The sequence below is a fragment of the Metopolophium dirhodum genome, chromosome 1 (genome assembly GCF_019925205.1).
Source record: "Metopolophium dirhodum isolate CAU chromosome 1, ASM1992520v1, whole genome shotgun sequence".
NCBI classification, from domain to species: Eukaryota; Metazoa; Arthropoda; class Insecta; order Hemiptera; family Aphididae; genus Metopolophium; species Metopolophium dirhodum.
Genome location: NC_083560.1, coordinates 126,431,954 through 126,455,172, shown reverse-complemented (window position 1 = coordinate 126,455,172; position 23,219 = coordinate 126,431,954). Strand labels below are relative to the sequence as shown.

Sequence of the window (23,219 nt, the reverse complement as noted above, 5' to 3'; positions counted from 1 at the left end):
CGAAATGTAATAATTATAATTTATTTTGTAGATGAACCTTACAGACCATTGTGTTGTGATTTTTGAGACTGAGTGGTATGTCAATATTTTGGTCGCATTTTCACCAGCATTGAAAGTATGCAGTGGCCAAGGACAAAATACATTACATGAACTCCTGTCAATTAATCATCTTCAACAGAATGATAATATAAGAAATGTAATAAGGGGACAACTGCTTAATGAGGACAAATTAGCATAGTCCCGAACGAATGTATTCGTCTAAGGCAATTTAACTTTGTTCATCGGGGATAAACCATCGGTTATAAGGTACAAAAATTAAAGCGTCTAACTAGATATTCTGGCCTAAATTATCTACTTTCTTATCGAAACTGTAATTATCTAATCTTTAATGGCTCTATTATATTAAATGAGTATAATATTATATTAATGAAAATAAATACCTACATTATTTGTAGGAGATGATGATAAACAATAACAACATGTTTTAAGTACAATTTATTTTTATTTTTTCTTAACACTTTATTTTTAAATTGATTTAAATGTAGTTTAAAATTATAGGAGCATTGGCCAAAATCTATGATAATTGATTAATAATTGTTAGTATTTATCTTATATTTTAAGACATATGACCTTTAATATGCCAAGTATTTTATAGGTATTATCATATAATATTGTAAAATATTGTTTAAAATTGTATAATATAATTATTATATAAAATATTGTTTGTATATGGCCTTATTTAGCCCTATATTCTTTAAATATAGCAATAAATATAAAACAAAATATCATGAATGCTAAAATCTCAATAATATAAAAATTAATAAAAATACAATTAAGTTTGTTACAGATTGAATGTAATTAGACAATAAGCTATATTTTAATAAACACTTACAAATAAAAATTATCTTCTTCGGATGTTTAATTAATTTAGTAACAATAAACAAGTATTAATAATCTTAACTTAAATACTTCAATAATAAAATTATAAATTTCCAAATTTAATAAATCTGTTTTATTTTGAAAAATGAGGAATTATTACTAAAATAACAATTATAATAAGAGAAACACACAAAGTAAATTGAATAGTGATATTATATTATGCAAAAGTAGTAAAAACAAGGTCTTATTCCCTTGTATTTAAAACTGCCCGGTTCTTTGCAAATGCGATGAATACTTGTTCAAGGGTTGTATCACCAACAGTAAAGTCTTCAATTACATTATAATTTTCTTTAGTTTCTTTCATTTTACGAAATATCTCAGACAATAGTATATTTGGATTGGTAACGTGATAATGCAATAAACCCTGCAACATAAATAACATTTCAATATCAATACAGGTGCAAGTGTACTCTGTTACCCACGGTGGAAAATTGTTTAGTCCATTTATGGTGTGGTAAATTTATATTGACATATTATCATTGTGTATTAATTGTACCAAAAAATAAATACATTTATATCAAATAATTTTATAATTATTATTACATGTTTAAAGAAATTATTACAGCTCAAAAATGTTTAGATGTTTTCATCAATTATAGTCGGAAAATATTAAAATCTCAAAATAATACTAATAATTACAAAAATTATTTAAGATCAACTATAAACAAAGAAATATGTTTTTTTATTTAGAAAGATATTATTTGATGTATTAAAGTTTTAAATCTATCTAGATTATTAAAATTAACAATAATATTAAGATCAGAAAAAATGCAATAATAATAAATAATACATTTTTTTCAGTTTACATTTCATTGTCATAATATTAATATAAAGTTATAGTTATTATAATAATATAAACAATAATTACTTGATTCTTTTAATGTAATATTATGTAGGCACAGTAACATTTTTTTACAGTAATAAAAAAACATTAAACACTTATAAAGAAATGTTGTATTAATTTTTGTTTTATATATACTTATTTTTATGAAAACTTTAATTTGTTTATTTAACATTGGCTTTCCTAGCAATTTAAGATATACCTACCTAACTAATAGATGAAAATATGCAATATTGGACGGAATGCAGTTTTAGCTGTCCATGAATTTTTGTGAATTTTAGATTCTGAACAGAGCCATGAATGTATTGATTTTACAATGATGTGTGTTTTTATTTTTATTTTTTGTTTCTGTATACACGATAAGTAGTCGAAATAATGCATCGATTTTCGAACTTCAATATCTATTGCGATGGGAAAGTGAATCAATTTGTTGCATTGCGGTCAAAATTTAAAATTCCCAGTAGTTTTTAAAACCATTGGGAAAAACGGGAATTCTTACGTAAAATCGGTTTTTGACAAAATTGATTTTGGTTTTTGGTGTAACTCTTAAACAAATGACCGTAGATACATTCAATTTTCACTGAATTTTTATTTTATGAATTTTTATACTTTATAACATTTACAAGCTCTCAACATTTGAATTCTGTTGAAGTAGGTACTCTGTTAATAATACATCTATTCAGGAGATTTTGAAAATATTACTGGTCTATCAAATAAAAAAACGTCTAATCAGAATAATTATCTTGTAAATAAAACAAAAAATCAATTTTAGTTGTGATGTAACCTGGCACAGACATAATACACTCTATTTTAAGGGGTTTGATATAGGCAATTTTTATGAAAATTTAGGCAATATTAAAATTGTATATCTTATATATTTAAATACTAATTCAATGTGCCTACTTTGAATGTGGTCCCATGTAATCACGACATAACCAACAATGTTTATTGCGTAATTATTAGATTATACCTATAGAAAACACTGTTATATCAGGGACAAACTTCCGAGTACAATATTTACTGCAAATTTACCAATTAATGTTCAAACTTACTAGAAGAGAACTTAATCTGCTATAGCGTTTTTTTTTATATTTATAGCCATACTCACAAATTTCTGATAAACAAATAAAGAAAAAAAATATGTTACAGAATTTAAGTTACAAAAAAAAATAAAATTAGAATTTACACTATTCGTTATATTGAACAATAACTATACAATGTAAAAATTATATATGCACTGAATGAAAAAAATCGAATGATTAGGCCAATAAAAGGAATTATTTGCAAGTAAAATTTACTTTGCGGCAAAGTCTGGTAATACCTACGAAATTTAAAAACAGTAACCACGAGCTATAACATTATAGGTGACAAATTTGTATATTAAAATAAAAGATAATTATTGTTTGTTATTCAAATGTACATCATCAAAACCAATATCCGTATAATATAGACTCAAAAACTAAAATATGAAATATCTGTTATTCCCATAAAAAATGTTTAAACATTAACACAAATAAAAGGGGAAAATAAGCTGCAGTTTATGCTGATACCGAATATGAGTGTGATAATAAATGAAATATTTCGTAGTGTGTTGATTTTACAATTAAAACTGTTATTATGGTCAAATGTAGGCCAAGGCCAATGGACGATTCAAGTTTTCATAAATAGTGTATATTGGTCGACGGCCTTAAAAGTTGTTTGGAAATTTTGAAAATTTGTTGACTTATATTTGGAGGTTTTTTTTGGTTTATAATGTAATCCACAGTCATTGACTATTTTTATGTCCGTAAAAATATTATTCGGATTATTACGGACATTAAAAAAAAATCAATTACCAACGAACAGCATTTCATTTTTATTTATATAGATAATATCAAAAGTAGAAAAACATGACGTTGCGTATCTTAAAAATGCCTTACTCCTAGATATAGGTACCTATTACCAAAAAACATAACTTCAATACATCAAACATCAAAAATTTTTCAAAATAGTTCAACTCATTTTGAGCTGTTTACGGACATTTTCAATTTTTTTAGTTTTGTTTGTCTATAAATGTCAAAAAGGTGTATTTGTTTGGTAAAAAAGCAGTGCAAACTTAATACAACGCTTCTGAGTTCTGATGAATGTTTCAATAGCAGTTGTAAAATATTAAAAATATTAAAAACACATTCTTTTTATAAGCATTTAAAGCTTGAATTTTGACAAAATTTATCAAATTTAAAATTAAAAAACGATTTTGTAAGTAGTTAAAAATTTATAAAATTTACAACTTTTATAGCTATGGCTTGAAAATGTAAAATATGGTTCTACGTGAATAGGTAAATAAATTACTTTTACTATTATGAAATTGTTACTCTCCAATAATTTTGGTTTTATTTATTTTCCGCATGAAAAACGAAACCAATTTGACTACCTATTGGTATATATATATTTTTTAATAACATGTTATGTTATTTGTATTATTACACGAATCTACAAAGTTTGTTTCATTCTGATATTACTTAAGAATGGTGTCACGATATTAGAATGATGGTTCTCAATCTTTTTAGTCTGTGGTACCCTATACGTTAGACAAAATTCTGAAATTCAACAGTAGTCTCTTTCTGTAAATACTACGATGAACAGATATAAAGAACATGAGTTCTCAATGATTTTCAATTTAAGGTTTAAATATCAGCTAAGTATGAAAAAACTGAATAAAAATGATCGTGGAAATTGTGCGTTATCAGCATTTATATGGTGTTGTACAGGTGTGCGAGGCCTGATTACTATATAGGTACAAATGTGTGGAGGTGAATAATAATTGGATAAATGTTTAAAATAATTGGACAAAAAGTCCGGAAACAATAAAAGATAATCAGATGAATAGTTCATTATAAAACTATTATTGATATATTAATAATATTATTCTTAGTAGGCGCACATTCAATTTGAAATCAACAAAATTGAATTGCAATGAATTGTAAATAATATTAATTTTTTTCGCATGGGCTGTGATCACCTATGGTAGGTACTGTAATACACAATTTGGACCACTGAACTAGTACCTATGTATAGTTAGGTAGGTACTTCAATAACATAAAATTGTAATAACTTAATCTCACCGTATGTTCATCTTTTAAACTGATGTCTGGAGCAAACTGACTTTCTAAATCAGCTTTTAGTTCAGAAACATTGAAATTTTCAATATTACGTAGTTTTACCATTATTGTATATCCTTGTCCATAACGATTTTTCAAATATTGTATATTACCAATACATTTTAATAAACCGCCCACCATTATTGTCAAACGGTTGCAAAGTGCTTCACATTCATCCATACTATTTATGTCAATCAAATAAGAATTATAATATCTCAATATAGAAATCGTTTACACAATTTTTTTACCTATGCGATGTAAGTACAATGGCTTGTCCACCTCTTTGACTAGCAGCTAATAATTGCCATAAATTACGCCTTGCCACAGGGTCTACTCCACTAGTGGGCTCATCCAAAAACACAACAGGAGGATCTCCAATTAATGCCATTGCAGTGCTCAATTTTCTCTTATTACCACCACTATATGTCCCACAGAGTCGATCTTTATGTTCTTCAAGACCTATAACAATGATAATAATAATAATAAAAACGCTGACAAAAACATTACTAATAGTACATTAGTACCCATACAAATGTTGACATTTTCAAGAAAAACAGTTTATGATTAATTGCAGGTTGTAGAGATAGTTTTTAAAAAAAAATTTAAAATGTAATGTGAAAAGTTATAATTTTTCAAAAATATGTTTATTAATATTTCATATTTACAAACTCAAATAGTGAAGTGAAAGTCACACTATATTCTTTACGATAGTACAGCTGCGGTGGTTATAATATATCATTCGGATGCATCATGCTAAGTTACTTTTGACTAGAAGAAAGTCACATTTGCATATTTTTTCTGGCTAACTTAACTGTATGCTTAGTAAGTACCTACACAATACATTCTACTACGTTTGTGATCAAGTTTTTAGTGCATATTTTTGCATATTTTGAAATTTTTGGGTTCAAAGGTTATATTTTTGATTATAAGAGCATATTTTAAGTTTTTAATGCATATTTTGATAGTTAATAAAAAATAAAGCACTTCGGTAAATATTTTTCATCATCAATCAAGGTCAACTGATACTAAACTGCGAATTTGTCATAAAGATAGAAACTAATTTTTATCTTAATGTTAAGTGGATAGATTAGATAACAATATTTTTTTATACATATTGGTACAGGCATAGTTTACAGAATAAAAAGTATGCTCAATGATAGGAATGCACATATTTTTTTAAGGGGCAATGTATAATATTTTATATAGGTAACTTTATGCAACCAACAATAAACACAAGGTGACGTCATGCGTATACATTTATTTGTATGTATTCACAAAAACACAAGGCGATGCACATGCCTAGAACCAAGACGAAAACACGGCTTGTGTTGATCATACTTCTTATTCCTTATACTATGAGTACAAGTACATAGAGAATTTAATTAAGTAAAATAATTAAAATATTTAGAGAAAAAATGTACTTTTTTAGTTTCATATGAGTGCGTAATTTTTGTTTTAGGGCATATTTTTAGTTTTTTGATACATAAGTGCAATTTTGATGATTTTTAACTGCATAAAATATAATGTCCTTGCTCTACTTATGAGCTGATATGACTATATGGTAAAAAAAAATTATTGTAATTTAGTTTTAATATGGAAAGTACTGTAATTCCGTAATGGTGTCTTGGACATGAGGTGTAAACAAGGATAAAATGATGGAATAAACAGACAAAACATTTTAGATTCTGATCGAAGCGATGAATGTATTGATTATACAATGATGTGTGTCTTTGTGTCTGTCATCACCTTTTAAGACAGTAAAAGTGCTTGGATTTTCTTCAACAGTAACTTTTCTGATAGGAAAGTGAATCTAGCTGGTACTTTGGGGGGTCAAAAGTAAAAATTTCCAAGTAGTATTCAAAAGCGACATAAAAAACAAAAGAAAAATGAAGGAAAAACGGGAATTTTTGCGCAAAATCTATTTCGAGAAAATCGATTTTGTTTTTTGGTGTAACTCTAAAACAAATGACCGTAGGTACATGAAATTTTGATTGAATGTTTGTATTAGCATTTTCTATACAACATAACATTTTCCAAATATTTTGACTTATTTTGAGCTGTTTACGGACATTTTCAGTTTCAATTTTTTTTCCTACAAATATTAATAAAATTTTATTTGTTGGGTAAAAAAACTTGAAAATGTATTACAAGGCTCCTACTATATTGTTAAAATGATATTTGAAAAATATTAAAAATCCTTAGTCACAGTTTTTATTTATAAGCATTTAAAGTTCTAATATTGACAAAATACGAAAAAATCACGAAAATTAGCAAATTATTTTGAGTTAAGAATTCATAAAAAATTTTAATACAATATTATCCTGAAGTTTATCTACCTTTATCAAAAAAAATGTCTACAAGAAAGTCAAATTAAATTTTTATGAACGTTTGAAATTCATAATTTTACAACATTTGATATTCACTCGTTTTCCCGTGTAACGATTTTCTTATTTTGTTGTAATTAAAAAACGTATGACTGTAAATACTTGAAAATTTCACTGAATGTTGGTATTAGCATTTTCTATACACGACAAAATTTTGAAAATAATTTGACTCTTTTTGAGCTGTTTACGGACATTGTCAATTGTCAATTTTTTTAGTTTTTTTTTCTATAAATATCAATAAAATTTTATTTGTTGGGTAGAAAAGCGTGAACATTTTATGCAAGGCTCCTGATATATTATTACAATAGCAGTTGAAAAATATTGAAAATACATAGTCACGATTTTTTTTTATAAGCATTTAAAGTTCAAATTTTGACAAAATTTATCAAATTTAAAATGTAATAATTATTTTGTAGTTAGAAATTTATAAAATATTCTACTTTTGTAGCTAAGGATTGAAAGTTTATAACAAGGTTCCACGTAAATAAGTAAATATATAAATTACTTTATTCACAATAATATCATCAAATATACTTAGTAATATCATAGGTTGACTGACCATTTTCACTCAGAATCATTTTTCTTATACAATGGTCAATGCTATTATATCATTGAATTCAAAATTAACACTATCTATTACAGTGACCCACTTGTAACCTACTGTACAGCAGAGCGACATCCACTTACCCACCTTTTTATCTACAAAGAATTCAAAACCAAATCACTTAAAACTTATAAAATTATGTAATAATAATAATTATTATTATTTAAATAATCTGATTAAACATTCTATAAAAAATCAATATACAAGAAAATGAAAATTAATAAAAAACTACAAGGTAGTTATTTTTTTTAAGGCCAAAAGCATACAATGAATATTTTTTTTATAGTTCTAATTATAATAAAATAAAATACAATAATATATTTTTTGTTCGACGTTTTAATTTAGGTATGACGTTAGAAGATTTATTTATTGTATTGAATAAACAATCTTTATTTGATTTGATAAGTCTACCAATTATTGTTATATAAATACAATCTTATTATTTTTACAAATAGGTACTATAGGTAACTGATGATTACTAAATTTCCTAAAAGTTGCTATTCTAGTAATATTTTATTTACCTAAAAGTCTAATCCATTTATCAACATGGTTTTTGGTGTTTGCTGGCGAAATTCCTCTCAAAATGGCCATTAGTTTTAAAGTTTCTCTTGCAGTAAGTTGATCATTTATCGCATCGAATTGAGGACAATAACCAATCAAAGAAACATACTATACAGCATTATTAATTAATTCATACAAACATTATTAATCGTTATTCTATTTTTTTTATTAACCTGATTTAGGTCAGAGCTGAGTTTGTACAACTTATCAGTAAGAATAGAAGCGTCACCTTTTGAAGGAAATGTATCTCCAGTTAAAATTCGGAATGTAGTTGTTTTACCTGCCCCATTCACACCGAGTAAGCCAAAACATTCACCAGGGAAAACAGTAAAACTTATACCCCTTACACCGGTGAATTTAAAACTAAACTTTTTAACTATGTCATCAACCACCAATAATGGTGATGAAGCACTATCTAGAATGTAAAACATAAAATGTATTAAATTGTGATTCGTTTACAAAAATGTTTCATTTATTACTTGAATGAGTCTTAGCTGCATTAACTTTATCTCTTTCACTACCAACATCTGGATCTTCACTAACATCTCTATAACTAACACCAGTGCCATAGATTCTGTTAAATACACACTGATTTAACCGATGAAATATTTTATAATCAAATAATAGTATAACGGATATGTAGAGTATGCTACTAAGTAATAAAAATAAAGTTTCTTCTAGTATGGCATCAGGATCCTCATCAGATTTGAAAACAAAATAACTTTTACGTTTAGAACCAATAGCTAAAATATTAAAATTATCGACAGTTGACATGAAAAATAAAAAATAAAAAGAACTTACCTTTACACACTTCAATCATTTTAGGTGATTTACATACTTTACACATGTTGTTTTCCCATGTTATTTTTAGAAATCCCGATAAACACAATGGAAATGAAAAATGTGGAATAATTAAAATTATTAACCTTATTATATTCATTGTGTTAAAGTAATTTATTTTATTTTTCTCTCTTATAAAGTTGTTCATTAGAATTAAGATAATATTTATAAACATTCCTGTAAACATATTAACCTTAAAATTATCAATACTTAGCGTAATAGCTCATAACTTCAGAGTTCCGAACTTGAAATATATATAAATATATAAAATACCTAAAATATAATTAAATGCAATATACAATAACATGGCGCTGACTAGTGTATTTTTTAAATAGCTATAAACATATGCATAGATAATTGCACTCCACCCATAAATAAATAATAATGTTAATAGACCACCTGTAAAAATCATATTTAAATTATACATTGGTTTAAACTTAGTAATAGATTAACTTACCAACTTCATTTAAACCAGTAAATATGTCGTTTATATCCATTAAATACATAACGGCCAATGTTAATAAAACCACAATTATGTAACAAAAATAGTCCCAAATGAGACAAGTAACCCAATACATGATTGGTGAAAGTTTAGTCATCATTTGTAAGTGTTTGATTCCACTTACTCTTTCATTTAATGGTAACGCTATAAAATATCCTATTAAATACACTAAACCAGGCGTGAAAGTAGTCATCCAAAGCAATACTAATAAATGGCCAAGTCCTTCATCACATTTTTTCTAAAAAAAAAATTATTGTATCTTGACTGTATATTTAATTATGACGAATACCTTACTATACTACTCATTTCAATCGGTTCATTAACAGTTGAAATATATGATTCATCATTGCCGGACAACTTTTGTAATAGTGCATTAGAATAAAGATTTACTGCAATTGCTGGAGTATGAATAGCTATATTATTGTAAAAGATAGTTGATTTTGTTTTGTTAAAGTCACCAGCAATCATAAGATTTGTTCTGTAATTTAATACGTCTTTTTTGCACATTTTTAATAAATCTATAAAACAAATATTTCGTTATTAATTATATTTTTAATTTAAAAAAAAATGATGAATAAATAATTCAAATTTGTTGTATTTTAAGTCTTATTGGCTATTGGACAATATTGTAGATTCTGAGTTACAATATATTGTAAACAAAATCTGGTTTTACTAAAGAAGTGGTATGACTTTTGTTAATGTAAAATATATTTAGCTATTACAAAAAAAAAAGATATTTATTGCATTAAAAATGTACTACCTATATCTCTTCTGTATAACTTCCATTTTTATACTGCATAGTTTTGTACAATTTAAAATACAATTTAAAATGTCACTAGTTCTTTTAATTTTAATAAATTAATATTTAAGTAATATATTTTTAACATTAAATATTAATTGTATAGACTTAATCATTAAAAAAAATTTAAAAGTAAGCATATTATGATAATGGGAAAAGCAATTGAAAACTCACATACTCTGTCCAGCGAGAGAACACGCTGATTCTGTGCATCCCCCCCGTGTCTTCTTCTAATCTAAACCGGTTCCCCTACAGCAGGATGTTGCGTGGTGGAATCAGTTTTGGTCAATTTGCGGTGCGTTCTCTCGCTAGACAGACCATAGATACCTAATATATAATACAATTATTTGAAACAATACCAAATGATCATAGTAATAGAACATAAATTGTGGTAATAACATAGGTGAACTTAAAGAAATAATAATATTTTTATTATAAACTTAACTTAACTTATGATGTAAAAATAGTAACAGAAGATGTCTAGTCATATTTTTATTTGTTTATCCAATGTATTTAATACATACAAGATGCAAAATTGTAGAAACAATAATATACATAAATAATATACATAAGTAGTAATAGTACTATGATAACCTTTTAATATCCATGGTTGTATATATTATATTGATAACAATCAAAATACTCATTTATCTCAAGGAAACTACCTACTATACTCTGTTTGCCGTAACCCGTAAATAGACCCAATTTTTTTTAAAAGTCGGCAGACTATAACTATTTTTTAAGTGCAATATTCTGTAAAATTAGAACTGTTTATGACATAAATCCACCACCTAATATACCTTTTACTTTTTATTACACTTATTTTATTAAGAATTAAGGTAATATACCACGTATATGAGCAATGATTATATTAATCTTACCATTAATTATATTGTTTTCTGATGATACTTCATTGACAGTAGCTTTATTTTTTCTAGAAATGGTTACAAATGTTGGCTCCAAATTTTCCGGGGAATTATCTCCAGCACGGTAATATACACTGCTACCTTTGTAGGTGCTTAGTGATATTTTTAAACTTTTAGATACAATGGATGTATTGATTGAATTATTAGTTAATTGCATAGTTAACAAGCCCAACAGAATTGGTGCAATTCCCTAGAATAATAATGAGGATAAAATTAGTTGTTAAATACCACTTGTTTGTCATCCTGCTAGCACATCATATTATTATATTTATAATACACCAGACACCAGACACCAGACATCCTTAGTAAAGGACTATGAAAATTTTTATGTGTACCTATATACTAAGTATAATATTAATTATTTACTGTACTTCATTTATTTGTAAACAATAATATATAATGTGTTTTAGATTCTGAGCAGAGCTGATAAATGTATATAAGTATTTAGTTTTTTTTTGTCGTCATTTTTCATACTAAAAAAAAATATTTACTTTTCAACTTCTGGGTACGTTCAGTTAGAAAATTGGATGTACTTGATATTTTGGGAAGTTAAAAGTAAAATAATAGACCATACCTACTATTCTTTATAATTGGGAAAAATGGGAATAATATACATCATACATAGTAATACTGTTTGACAAAAGCAATTTTGTTATTTTGTTGCAATTCAAAAATAAAAACCATATATAAGAACTAGAAGTCTGAGAACTTTCTCACTAAATATTTAAATTGGCAATTTTAATCATTTTATTCATTATTGAGCTCTTTATGATCATTTTAAATTTTAAATTTGTGATTTTTTTCACTAACATGGCGGTGGCCAATAACAAACCAGTACCAATTGAAAATATATTTATAACTTACAAAAAATAATGATGGAACCCATCTCCTGTATGTATAAACTGCTTTTTTCTCCAACAATACCTTAAACCGATGTTTCATTGAACTTTTTTTACTTGTATACTCTGGAAGAAATACTAAAAAACATAAACGATAGTTAATGATCAGCATTTAGTAGTAACTAATAAGTTACAATATAAATATATATACTAAAGAATATTAAAATATTAAATAATTATTGTTTAGAATTATATTTCTATTGATTATGTTTATAAAATTTGAATTAATAAAATTAATGAAATTAACAAGATACCTAATGCATTTCACACTTTATTTTATTACATTTTAATGTGATGTATATAGACAAATTTAAATAATTTGATGAAATAAAAAATAAAAATATCATAACAGTTTTATTGTAGTTTTTTAACAATCATTTTTGTATATTTTTTTCTTGGACTTTTCTGAGATTGTATTGTTTAACATCAATTAAAATTTTTGTATTTCAATAATTATTGTTTTTCCTCATTTAAATATTACATTATAGCTTTTAACAATATAAAAATCTAAATATCAAAATGCATATTAGGAATGAAGGAAATACATTTCAAAAATTACATTACACAGTACCAACAAGCCTTCAATGTAAATATATTACTTGTAGACTGTATAGTTGATTGTAGTTATTGTTTGTTTTAAATTTTTGAAATACACTAAGTGACTAAAATAACAATATAATATCAAATATTATATGATACTTTCACTATAAAAATGTAAAACTGATGTAAACGTTTCATGTTTGGGTAAACACAAGTGGAAATGTTCAACAACTAGTCAAGAACAAAGTCGCGAAGGAATATCAGGGATTGTTCATGTATTGATAATAATCTGTTGTAAATATCAAAAAGTATACACATAATGTTTTATCTATTAACAATGAAATCATCATATAAATAATCAAATAAATAGATTCTTCATTAAGCGCGAATGCAACATTCAATTATTATTTTAATTTAAAGTCGTATAAAGAGTGAAATTTAGGAGAAATTTTATCTGCTTACCTATAGTATATTTAATTTTATTTCAGAATTTCATAAAAGTACTGAATTTAAAATATTTACTTTGTGTATCATTATTAGATGGTTCTTTTGGTTCATCTCCATCAACTCCAGTTGTGACTGAACTATGAACTAACATATTATCATCTTCACTATCTGGTAAATTGTTTTCAGCTCTAAAGTAAATAAACATTTTTTTTTCTCAATAACAAGTCAAACAGTGCAATTTCTTAATAATTTCTTATACTGGTGACATAAACTATATTAAATTATAATTATTTAAGTGTACTTATTTTAAAATCTTGTCAATAAAAATTAATAGTTTCATTAAAATCGGTATAAATTTAATTAAAAATGAAATATTTAAGATTGAATATTAATGTTATAGACAGTAAGTTTGAAATATAAACTAAATGATAAACTGAAAAAAAAAAATGATTTAAATATTTACTAAAAATTAAATAAACTGTTTTAATGTAAGGTCGTAAGGTGAATGTCCGGTAACCAAAAATAATTCAGTTAGGGGGGGGGGGGGGAGTTTGGTAGATTTTGTAGAGGAAAATCTATCATAAAAAAAAAATTAAATTAAAAATATAATAATAATTAAATAAGTGAAAATGTAATACATAGTTTATACATGATTATATAGTAGGATTAGTTCATCGAGTTTATGGTAATATTAATATTATTACATTAACCTTACAAAAATAACATACTCAGTTTGTCTTATAAGTTAAAGGCCACACCCGCATGTGTTGTATACATCTTACAAACATACAACATGGCAAATTTTACGTTCACAATTATACATTTTTACTCTGTAAGTTTTAAAACTAGAGTGATTTGACCTGTTATAAACCTAAATGGTAATATTATTATACATTTTTTGTATATTTTAAAACAATCATAACTTACTTAAAAATAATAATATCATTAAAATCCTCCGAGATCACCTAAATAATTATTTTACTTTTACATTTTATAACGGATAAATTTACTCTAATTTTAAAAATAACAGAGTTAAATACATTTTTGTTAACTTAGACTTTGTTACCTATATTGTACGTTTGTGAGACGGATTATTGATTTTGTAAAAAGATTACTTTAGAAAAACTTCTTCCATTGTTGTACAAGATACACCCATTCCTTTTATAGAAAATGTTTCTCTATTGCGTTCTAATATTTCAAATAGTTCTGGAAATTGATCAGTATTTTCATTAGGTAAATTAATGACAACTTGAGCAGTTAATGAGCTTTGAACTTCTGCTTCTGGTATAATGTTTTTAATTGCTTCTATAATTTTAGATTCATCGCATGGTTCTTCTTTTACAATTGTCAAATTATAACCAGTACCTGATAATTTTTATGAAATGTATGATTATTTTGTAATGCTTCAATTGGTTCATTTTATTCTTACCATAGGCTTTTTTTAAAAATAATGTAGAGCCATAACATTTTACTTGTCCATGGTCCATGATTGCAATCCTGTCACCAAGGACATCAGCTTCTTCCATAAAATGTGTTGTTATCAAAATAGTTCTTACTCCTCTAAAAGACTAATAAAGTTAGAAATCTAATTAAAAACGTACCATGGAGAGGGAGTTTTAAAATACATTTTAAATACAAATATTTATGGTATAATAATAATTTGTTTTTACCCAGTTCAGACGTCTTAAAAATATTATTAATAAAAAATGTACCTATAGATATTAAAATGTCAAATTATAATGAACAAAGTCAATTAAAATAAAGAGATACATTTAAAATAGATGTCTGGGCAGATGATGTAAAACTAAACAAATCACATAGGTAATATTTACTAATAAACAAAAAATAGGTATGCAGTAAATAATTGTTTTTAAAAAGAAATTATATGCATTTTTTGAATTTGAACTTTAGATTCTGAGTGAAGCGATGAATGTATTGATTTTACGATGATGTGTTTTTTATTTTTATAAATTTTTTTTTTTTTTGTCTGTCACCACGGTTTGGGGCCTGTGGTGTATTTAGAAATTTTGATAGGGGGGGGGATGAAATATATAATAATAGGTAAATCTATAAATACGTACATAATATACATTTTTAAAATCCCCTAACTTGTTGAAGTTAGTGTGGATCAAGGCGAAATAAGAATTAACAAAAATTGTATAGTACCTAATAGCATTTATTATAAATTCGCCAATCCAGTGTTACTACGATAAACAAAAAAAATAGTTATATTACAAAATCCCATTTTTTATTTTTTTGGATGCTCAGTTCATCGATAACCTCATCTGGCATGATTATTATATTGACTGGTGACATGCCAATAAAGCCAACACATTAAGGGCCCATATTACAATAGTTAAACTAATGTTAAACCTTGGAATTCGACCGGTAAAACCTTATAGGCTAAGCGTAACTGAGGTTTAAACTATGATTGTAAAACGGGCCTTAAGTCGGTTCTAATAAACAAAATATATAATAATTACTACTTAATTTATAGTTATTATTTAATATTAGATAAGAAAATTGATAAAATATTTACTTCTGTCTTACTATTTATTAAGTAAGATTTAATACTTCATAAAAACTTTAAAAACATCGTGTAACAGTGTTAATAATAGGCAAAGTACAAAATATTTTCAAGAGTTCATGAATATTTGGATACAACTCTTTATTACAAACATCTAAAGCATGTAACCCAGAGGTGAATACAAACCATTTTTCAGTCACTAGCTACACTTCAGTCACTAAAAGTCTAAAAATAAACCCACGCACTATGGTAAATCTACAGTCTTCATGGCAATATTGTTTTATTTACCAACTATTGGGTTTATTATAAACAATCATGCGTGAAAAATAATTCGCAGAAAATTAAAAAATACAGTACACCATACTACCATAGAGGTATATGTTTTTGTTGTCCAATAGTCACATATATGCCGCGATCGACTAGTGGCGTATAGTATATCAGAGTGGTAAAATTACCACGGCTAGAACATACAGAAAACAGAGATACTTCAAAGTAATATCATATTGAGAAATACAGAAAATAAGAAAAATTAACTTAACAAAAAAAGGGTCAGGGAGGGGGGGGGGCAATAAAACTGCTTCGAATTTCTTTAACAGTACCTTGTTCGATGGGAAAGTGAATCTAGTAGGTGCATTCGGGAGGTCAAACTTCAAATTCTCAATAGTTTTCAAAAGCGCCGGGAAAAACAATATAAAAATTAAGGCAAGACGAGAATTTTTACGCAAAATTGGTTTTTGAAAAAATCGATTTTGGTTTTTGGTGTAACTTTAAAACAAATGAATGATACATCACATTTTCACTGGTTGTTTATAATTGCGTTTTCTATACACGATACAATTTTCAAAATATTTTGATTTGTTTTGAACTGTTTAGCAACATTTTCAGTTTCAAATTTTATTAGTCTTTTTTCTACGAATGTCAATAAAACTTTATTTGTTGGGTAAAAAAGCTTGAAAAATTAACACAAGGCTCCTACTATATTGTTACAATGAAATTTAAAAAAATTTTAAAAACCTTAGTCACAGTTGTTTTATAGGAACTTAAAGTTCAAATCTTGACAGCATATTTTATCAAATTTAAAATTTAATAATTATTTTGTAGTTAAAAATTTATAAAATGTTCAACTTTTATAGCTAAGGATTGAAAATTTAAAACAAGGTTCCGCGTAAATAGGTCAATATATAAATTACTTTATTCACAATAATATCATCAAATATACTTAGTAATATAGGCTGACTGACCGTCTTCGCTCAGAATCGTTTTTCTATAAAATTATATTATATCATTGATTTCAAATTTAACACCATCCATTACAGTGACCCACTTGTAACCTACTGTACAACAGGGAGACACCCACTTGCTCATCTTTTTTTTAAACTGTTATTAAAATGTTAACAGTGTACCTGCCTGCATATATATCTATAATTTGAGAATGTTTGTTGTAAACATAATACATAGGTATCTATAAAATATTCACGGTTGTACTTTATTAAATAAAATAAAAACATTGATGGAAAATTATTTAAAATGTATGTACCTATTTTACCTTTAATAAGTATAATGTATGCTTCCAAAAGTAAATATCTCTCAAAAGTAGTTAAACCCATAGTATGAATTTATATGCAAACAAAATAACCAGGTATGTTTTAGATAATATAAAAGATATTTGTTATTCTGCTATTTTTATGGCTGTGCACAACAGTTATGCAAATGATGCAGTCCTAAAGTTGCCGCATTAATTCAAAATTATAATCCGGGACACAGAACTTCGATTTCCTTGACGAGGAACGTTACAAGACTGACAATCATTCTTGTATATTGTAAAATTAATAGAAATATAGAATAATATATCATAGTACGCTACTAACCTGCATCTAACATCTGAGTGGTATAACATACATAATATAAACTTAAGATGACGTCAGCACAATATTTGATATTTTCTGACTCACGCGCAACATAGACAAAACACTTAACCTAACCGATAATTTACGATTTTTAAGTAGTCTTAGAATAAAATAACCTATAACAAAAACTATAGAGGATAATATTGTTGAGGCTATAACATATCGGTTTTATATTTCATTATTATTTGAATTTGTAGTTAGGTACTTATTCGACTTTTGAAATAGAAAAAAAAATGTTTGTAAAATTAAATTATTTTAAGAAAATATTTATATAAATCAATATGTCATACTCTCAAAAATATTATTCTCTGTTGTTCTTGTAATGGGTGATTTCACTCTAAAATAACTCAAAAACATAAAAAAAAAATGATTCTGCACAAATGCGTTTTGTCTACCTATGTTGCGCGTGGGCCAGAGAGAGAAAACAAAAAGTGAGCAGACATCCTCCTCTTACCTAATATAATATGGCAATTTATTTAGAAGAAAATATTATTTTTACTAAAGCTATAGCACAGTACATTAGTTTATAAAAAATTAATACATGGCACTAATTTTTAGTTTCCGATTATTACGTACCGACTGAGGTTTAAAGAAATACTGGTACCTAGGTATTGTGTGCTGATAACCGGTAGACTAGCAAAATATTATGATTGGCAACTCTATCTGTGGCTCTACCCTAGTAATCTAAAGAAAATACCACATTGTTAGTTAATCAAATGATCTTGATGGACAATAGCTGTCATAATTTATTTTTACTTGTTAATATATACATTAAAAATTATACAAACGGTAACATAATAAAATCATAAATTAAAATATCAAAACCATGTTGAAAATGAAATAAATTGCAGTAAAATGTGTATAATTTTTTATTCCCTTTTTATTAGTATAAAAATAATTGTATTTAATATATTTATTTTAATTAAAATTAAAATTTGTACCTAGAGAAAATTAAAAATTATTTTTAATATTAATCATAGTTTAATATTTTTAAGCAAAAGCAGTAATTTATTTATTAATGGAATCTACATTTAAATTTGTTTGTTTTTAAGAACAAAAATATCAAAGGTAGCACTAAAAAATTAAAATAAAGATGTTTAATGGTTCAGTAAAATATTTGTTACGAGTGACTCAAATGAGTAACATCTAATTACTATAAACTCTTATACTGTGACATTTAGAAAATATTGTTAGATAGGTATTATTTGTTGGTGACCGGGAACCGGCGTAGTTTTAAAAGATCATATGGTACTAATGGATAGTGTTAGGTAGGTGTGTAATGATTAGTTAGAGCGTGGATTTTCATGCAATAAAAAGTAAAAAGTATAAAAATATTTAAATAATCTATATAATATATATAAACGAGTGTCCTGAGTGACTGATTCATAACAACGCAGAGCCGAACCTGTTAGAGTTAGGTATCGATTTGAAATTTTGTGGGTAGATTAATATTATAATTTCACAGTGTAGATACTAAGAAAGGATTTTGCAAAATTTCAATTTTAAAGGGTTAAAATTGGCAAAAAACCAAATTTTCCTTGTAAATTGTATACGAAATGGTTTTGCTTTTGATTATAGGAGAAAAAATTAATAGAAATAATGGAACATTGGAACATAATTGATTTGTTTTTGAAATTTTTTTTTAAAAGCGTTTTTTACACATGCTTATTTCAAAAATGTTTGAAAAACTTTGCGGAAATTTTTAGTTCAAAAGTTATGGTTAAACAACTATTTTTGCTCCGGCTGCCCACGCTCAGGTCTGACTGGCGCACTGGTAAACGCGTCATGCAACGAAACTAGAGGTTTGACACATACAATTAATGCAAACACCATTTTTGTTATTTGTCAATTTAAAACGAAAATATCCCTCGACTTGCTATGCAACACCACCTCAAGTAGGTCACAGGATAAAAAAACTGCGCACAGCAATGCCCGCGTGGCCACTCGCTTGCTGCGCTGCGCTCGGGCAAAAAAATCGAAAATATCCCTCGAATTTTGTGTAAAACCATCTTGGGTAGGCCTTGAAATTAAACAAAGTTTATTTTAATTTAATTTCAAACATTCTAAAAAAAATAAGCAAATAATCTGCCAGCGTGGAAACTTGCTCGCTGCGTTGCGCTCGGCCAATAAAATCGAGGGCAGACGGATAACCTAACAGGTAAACTTAACATTGTTAGTAACAGTAACGCAAGTATTATAGTTAGTCAATTCGCCTGCCGGATCCGGTCGCCAAACTAGCCAAACTGAAGGTCGTCTACCGGGCCTTTTAGTAGTGTTGCGCCCTTGAGTACAATAAACGTAAAATCACAAATGTTGGAAGACTATGGCTTCCATAATAATGAATTGCACAATTTTTTTTTGCATCATCGTTCTTAACTCGTCACCAAATTCGAAAAAAAAGGTTGCCCGGTAAAGTAGACTTATACCTAACCCCCCCCCCCCCCCCCCCACAAATAAAATTATTTTTTAAGTTTTTATAGATTATAGTTTTTATTCTATAATTACATTTTCTACTGTAAATAAAAGCAAATTAAACATATGCACACTAAAATCTAATAAATAAAATTAAAAAAATTAAAGATAAATTAATTATCATACAATAAGTAAGTCCCACATTTCTCTTCGGGATTCAGGATCCATTCCAGATGTTGGTTCATCTAATATAAGTATCTGAAAATCAATTAATGATTTTTTTACCTAGTTACTCATAAATTAAAAATATAACATAACCCATATGTAGTACAACAACTAATATCTTACTTTAGGATTTCCAGTTAATGCAATAGCAAGAGACACCTTTCTTTTCATTCCTCCAGAAAGATTACTCACTAGGTCTGCTTTCTTATGCAATATATTTAAAAGTTTAAGCAACTCTAAGCCCTTTGATTTTGCATTTTGCAATGACAAACCCTTTAGCTAAATTAAATTACACAAATATTAAAACGTCCTTAAAATTTATAAATTAAACATTTAAAACATACCATTCCAAAAAATATTAAATGATCCAGAGTAGTCAAATAAGAGAAAAGTAAATTATGTTGAGGACATAAACCGAGATCTTGTCTAAAATTGTCAATGTCTTTAAATAAATCATTCCCATTAACATACACTGTACCATATGTTGGGGATAATAACCCTAATAAATAAAGAAAATTAATATAATTGTGTAATAAATAATAATAATCATTATAAAATGTAAAAACCACCTGTTATAATTGACATTGTTGTTGTTTTCCCAGCACCATTGTGACCTAAAAGAGCAGTAATTTGCCCTTTATATAGGTCCAAATTTACTCCATTAACTGCATGAAAATTTCCAAAATGTTTATGTAAGTTTTGTACACTAATTCCAACTTCATAATTGCTTGGAGGTTTTTCGAAAAGCCTACTGTTGCTTATACCGATGGGAGCCATTACAGTATCTTCGGTCTTGTTTTTTGGCCATTTACACAAGAAGTTAAATGGTTTTGCTATACCAAATCTTCCTGGCTTGACTGAATCAATGTACCAAGCAATAAATCCATATAATAAGCAATCAACAACAAACATCAGTAAAATAAAGCCAACCGAAAAATTGCTATCACCTTTTCCAGTAATAAATAGAGTGGAGAATTGAAGACCTTTTCTTTGAGTTTCAAGTGACATTATAGGTATATAAGCTAATGCTATTGCGTAGTTTGGAAATAATGTGAATAGTGTTTGGATTAGAATGTTTGGAGAATTGCTTAATAACTGTTGCGGTAACATGTAAGAGACACACCATACACTACTACCAACAATTAAAGCAATTAATGGCTGATTAAAAAAACTACTAATTGCAAAACAAAAAAATACTCCAGCAATCATATAAGTCATTAACAAAATCCAGAAGAGTAATGGATTTGTATAATTTAATATCATTGTTGTTTGGCCAGTAGATGTTCCAAAGCAAGTAATAAACGTGATAACTGTGATTGATATGGCATATACAAAAAAGTTGTGTAATATCCATCCTGTCCATATCATCCATGGCTTAAGACCCATAATTTTCATCAATTCTTTTACTCCCGAATCTTTTTCTTCAACGACTCTCTTAATTGTATAGGTACACATTAACAAAAAACTTAAAACGGTGAGTAACGGAATCATTGCTTCAAATATAAGTCCAGATAGTGAAGCTTGTATGTAATTTGTATAAGGATATGACTGAATTGCTAAATTATAGTCATTTATATTAAGACCACTTTTATTATTGACACTCAACAAAATAAAAGCTTTGTCTAAGGTTAATTGTAATGCTACAAATCCCATTTCTAGGTATATTAAACCTTCATTCATAGGTCCAGGCAATTCTATTATTGGAAACAATTGATCTGTTGTCCATGATTTATATGTGCTTCTTATCTTGTATTTTAAAACCTGGGATTTCATAGTTTTTTCAAAAACAATTCCATATCCACTATATGATAAATTTCTTTGACCTCTATTAAATTTGCTTTTAAATTTCTTTATCATTTCATCTTCATTAATAGCTGTTTCAATGTTATTAGGCAAAATATTCAATTTTGTTTTTACAGTGTTCATAATTTGCTCTGTTTCAATAGTTTGTGGAGTATATATAAAATCAAACGATGATAATGCAGTCCCATAATCTGCATATAAAATGTCTTCAGAAATAGGGCTTGGTATACTTTGGTTTATCATTATAGGTTCATGTGTTTTATCTTTTGAAACACGTGAATTCATAAAAAAAAATAACAAACACGGTATTAATATTTCAATTATAGTATTTAACCAATGTCGTTTTCGTAGTTGTAAGCTTTTCCATAAAAGTACTTTTAGTTTTAGCCACATCTTTACTTAGTTTCTGAAAAAAAGAGAATATAATATAGGTATACTTACTTTATAAATATAATCAATAAATAGTATTGTTTATGTTATAATCAGACATTATTTTTACCATAATACGTTAATTATCTATTCTCTCGCATAATTATATTGTATCCGTCTTATTTACGAATTACAAACATAAATTTACTTTTGATATAGATCCTATATGTTTTTGTAAATTTGGGTGAAAAGACATCTTAAGTGGTTCTTAATATGTTATTAAATGTTTAAAATTTAATCATGTATACAATATATTTATTGTTTATATAAATTATTGATAAAAAATAAAAATCTTTACGTTTATTCATTTTTTAATCACAATAAACACAAAATCTATTTTTTCAAAAGCTGGTTAAAAAATATTAAACAGGTACTTTAAAATAATACAGTATACTGTAAACATAATTACAAGTGGTATGTTCAAAATTTGTATGTATAGATAAAATAAGGTTGAGAACCACTGAGCAATATCCAATTTTCGGCTGCATACGAGT

At 26.6% G+C, this 23,219-nt stretch overlaps 2 protein-coding genes across 2 annotated transcripts in view; one reads left to right on the top strand and one right to left on the bottom strand.

Annotated features, from left to right (window-relative positions):
• Positions 1-23,219, top strand: part of LOC132932973 (cleavage stimulation factor subunit 1-like) — a 44,223-nt gene that overhangs the window by 10,617 nt on the left and 10,387 nt on the right. The window contains exons 5-6 of the mRNA XM_060999314.1: positions 32-306; positions 11,549-11,600. The gene's annotated coding sequence lies outside the window, so the exon portion shown is untranslated. The remainder of the gene's footprint in view (positions 1-31; positions 307-11,548; positions 11,601-23,219) is intronic.
• Positions 1,124-22,836, bottom strand: LOC132953646 (phospholipid-transporting ATPase ABCA3-like). The gene is made up of 17 exons (XM_061026018.1): positions 21,063-22,836; positions 20,838-20,992; positions 20,617-20,772; positions 20,455-20,526; positions 14,852-14,990; positions 14,538-14,787; positions 13,498-13,610; positions 12,401-12,513; positions 11,492-11,726; positions 10,106-10,329; positions 9,771-10,049; positions 8,949-9,270; positions 8,643-8,884; positions 8,430-8,577; positions 5,169-5,379; positions 4,885-5,101; positions 1,124-1,303 (listed from the first exon to the last, which is right to left on the bottom strand). The coding sequence occupies exons 1-17, from the start codon at positions 22,687-22,689 to the stop codon at positions 1,124-1,126; spliced, it is 4,683 nt and encodes a 1,560-aa protein (XP_060882001.1). The 5' UTR covers positions 22,690-22,836.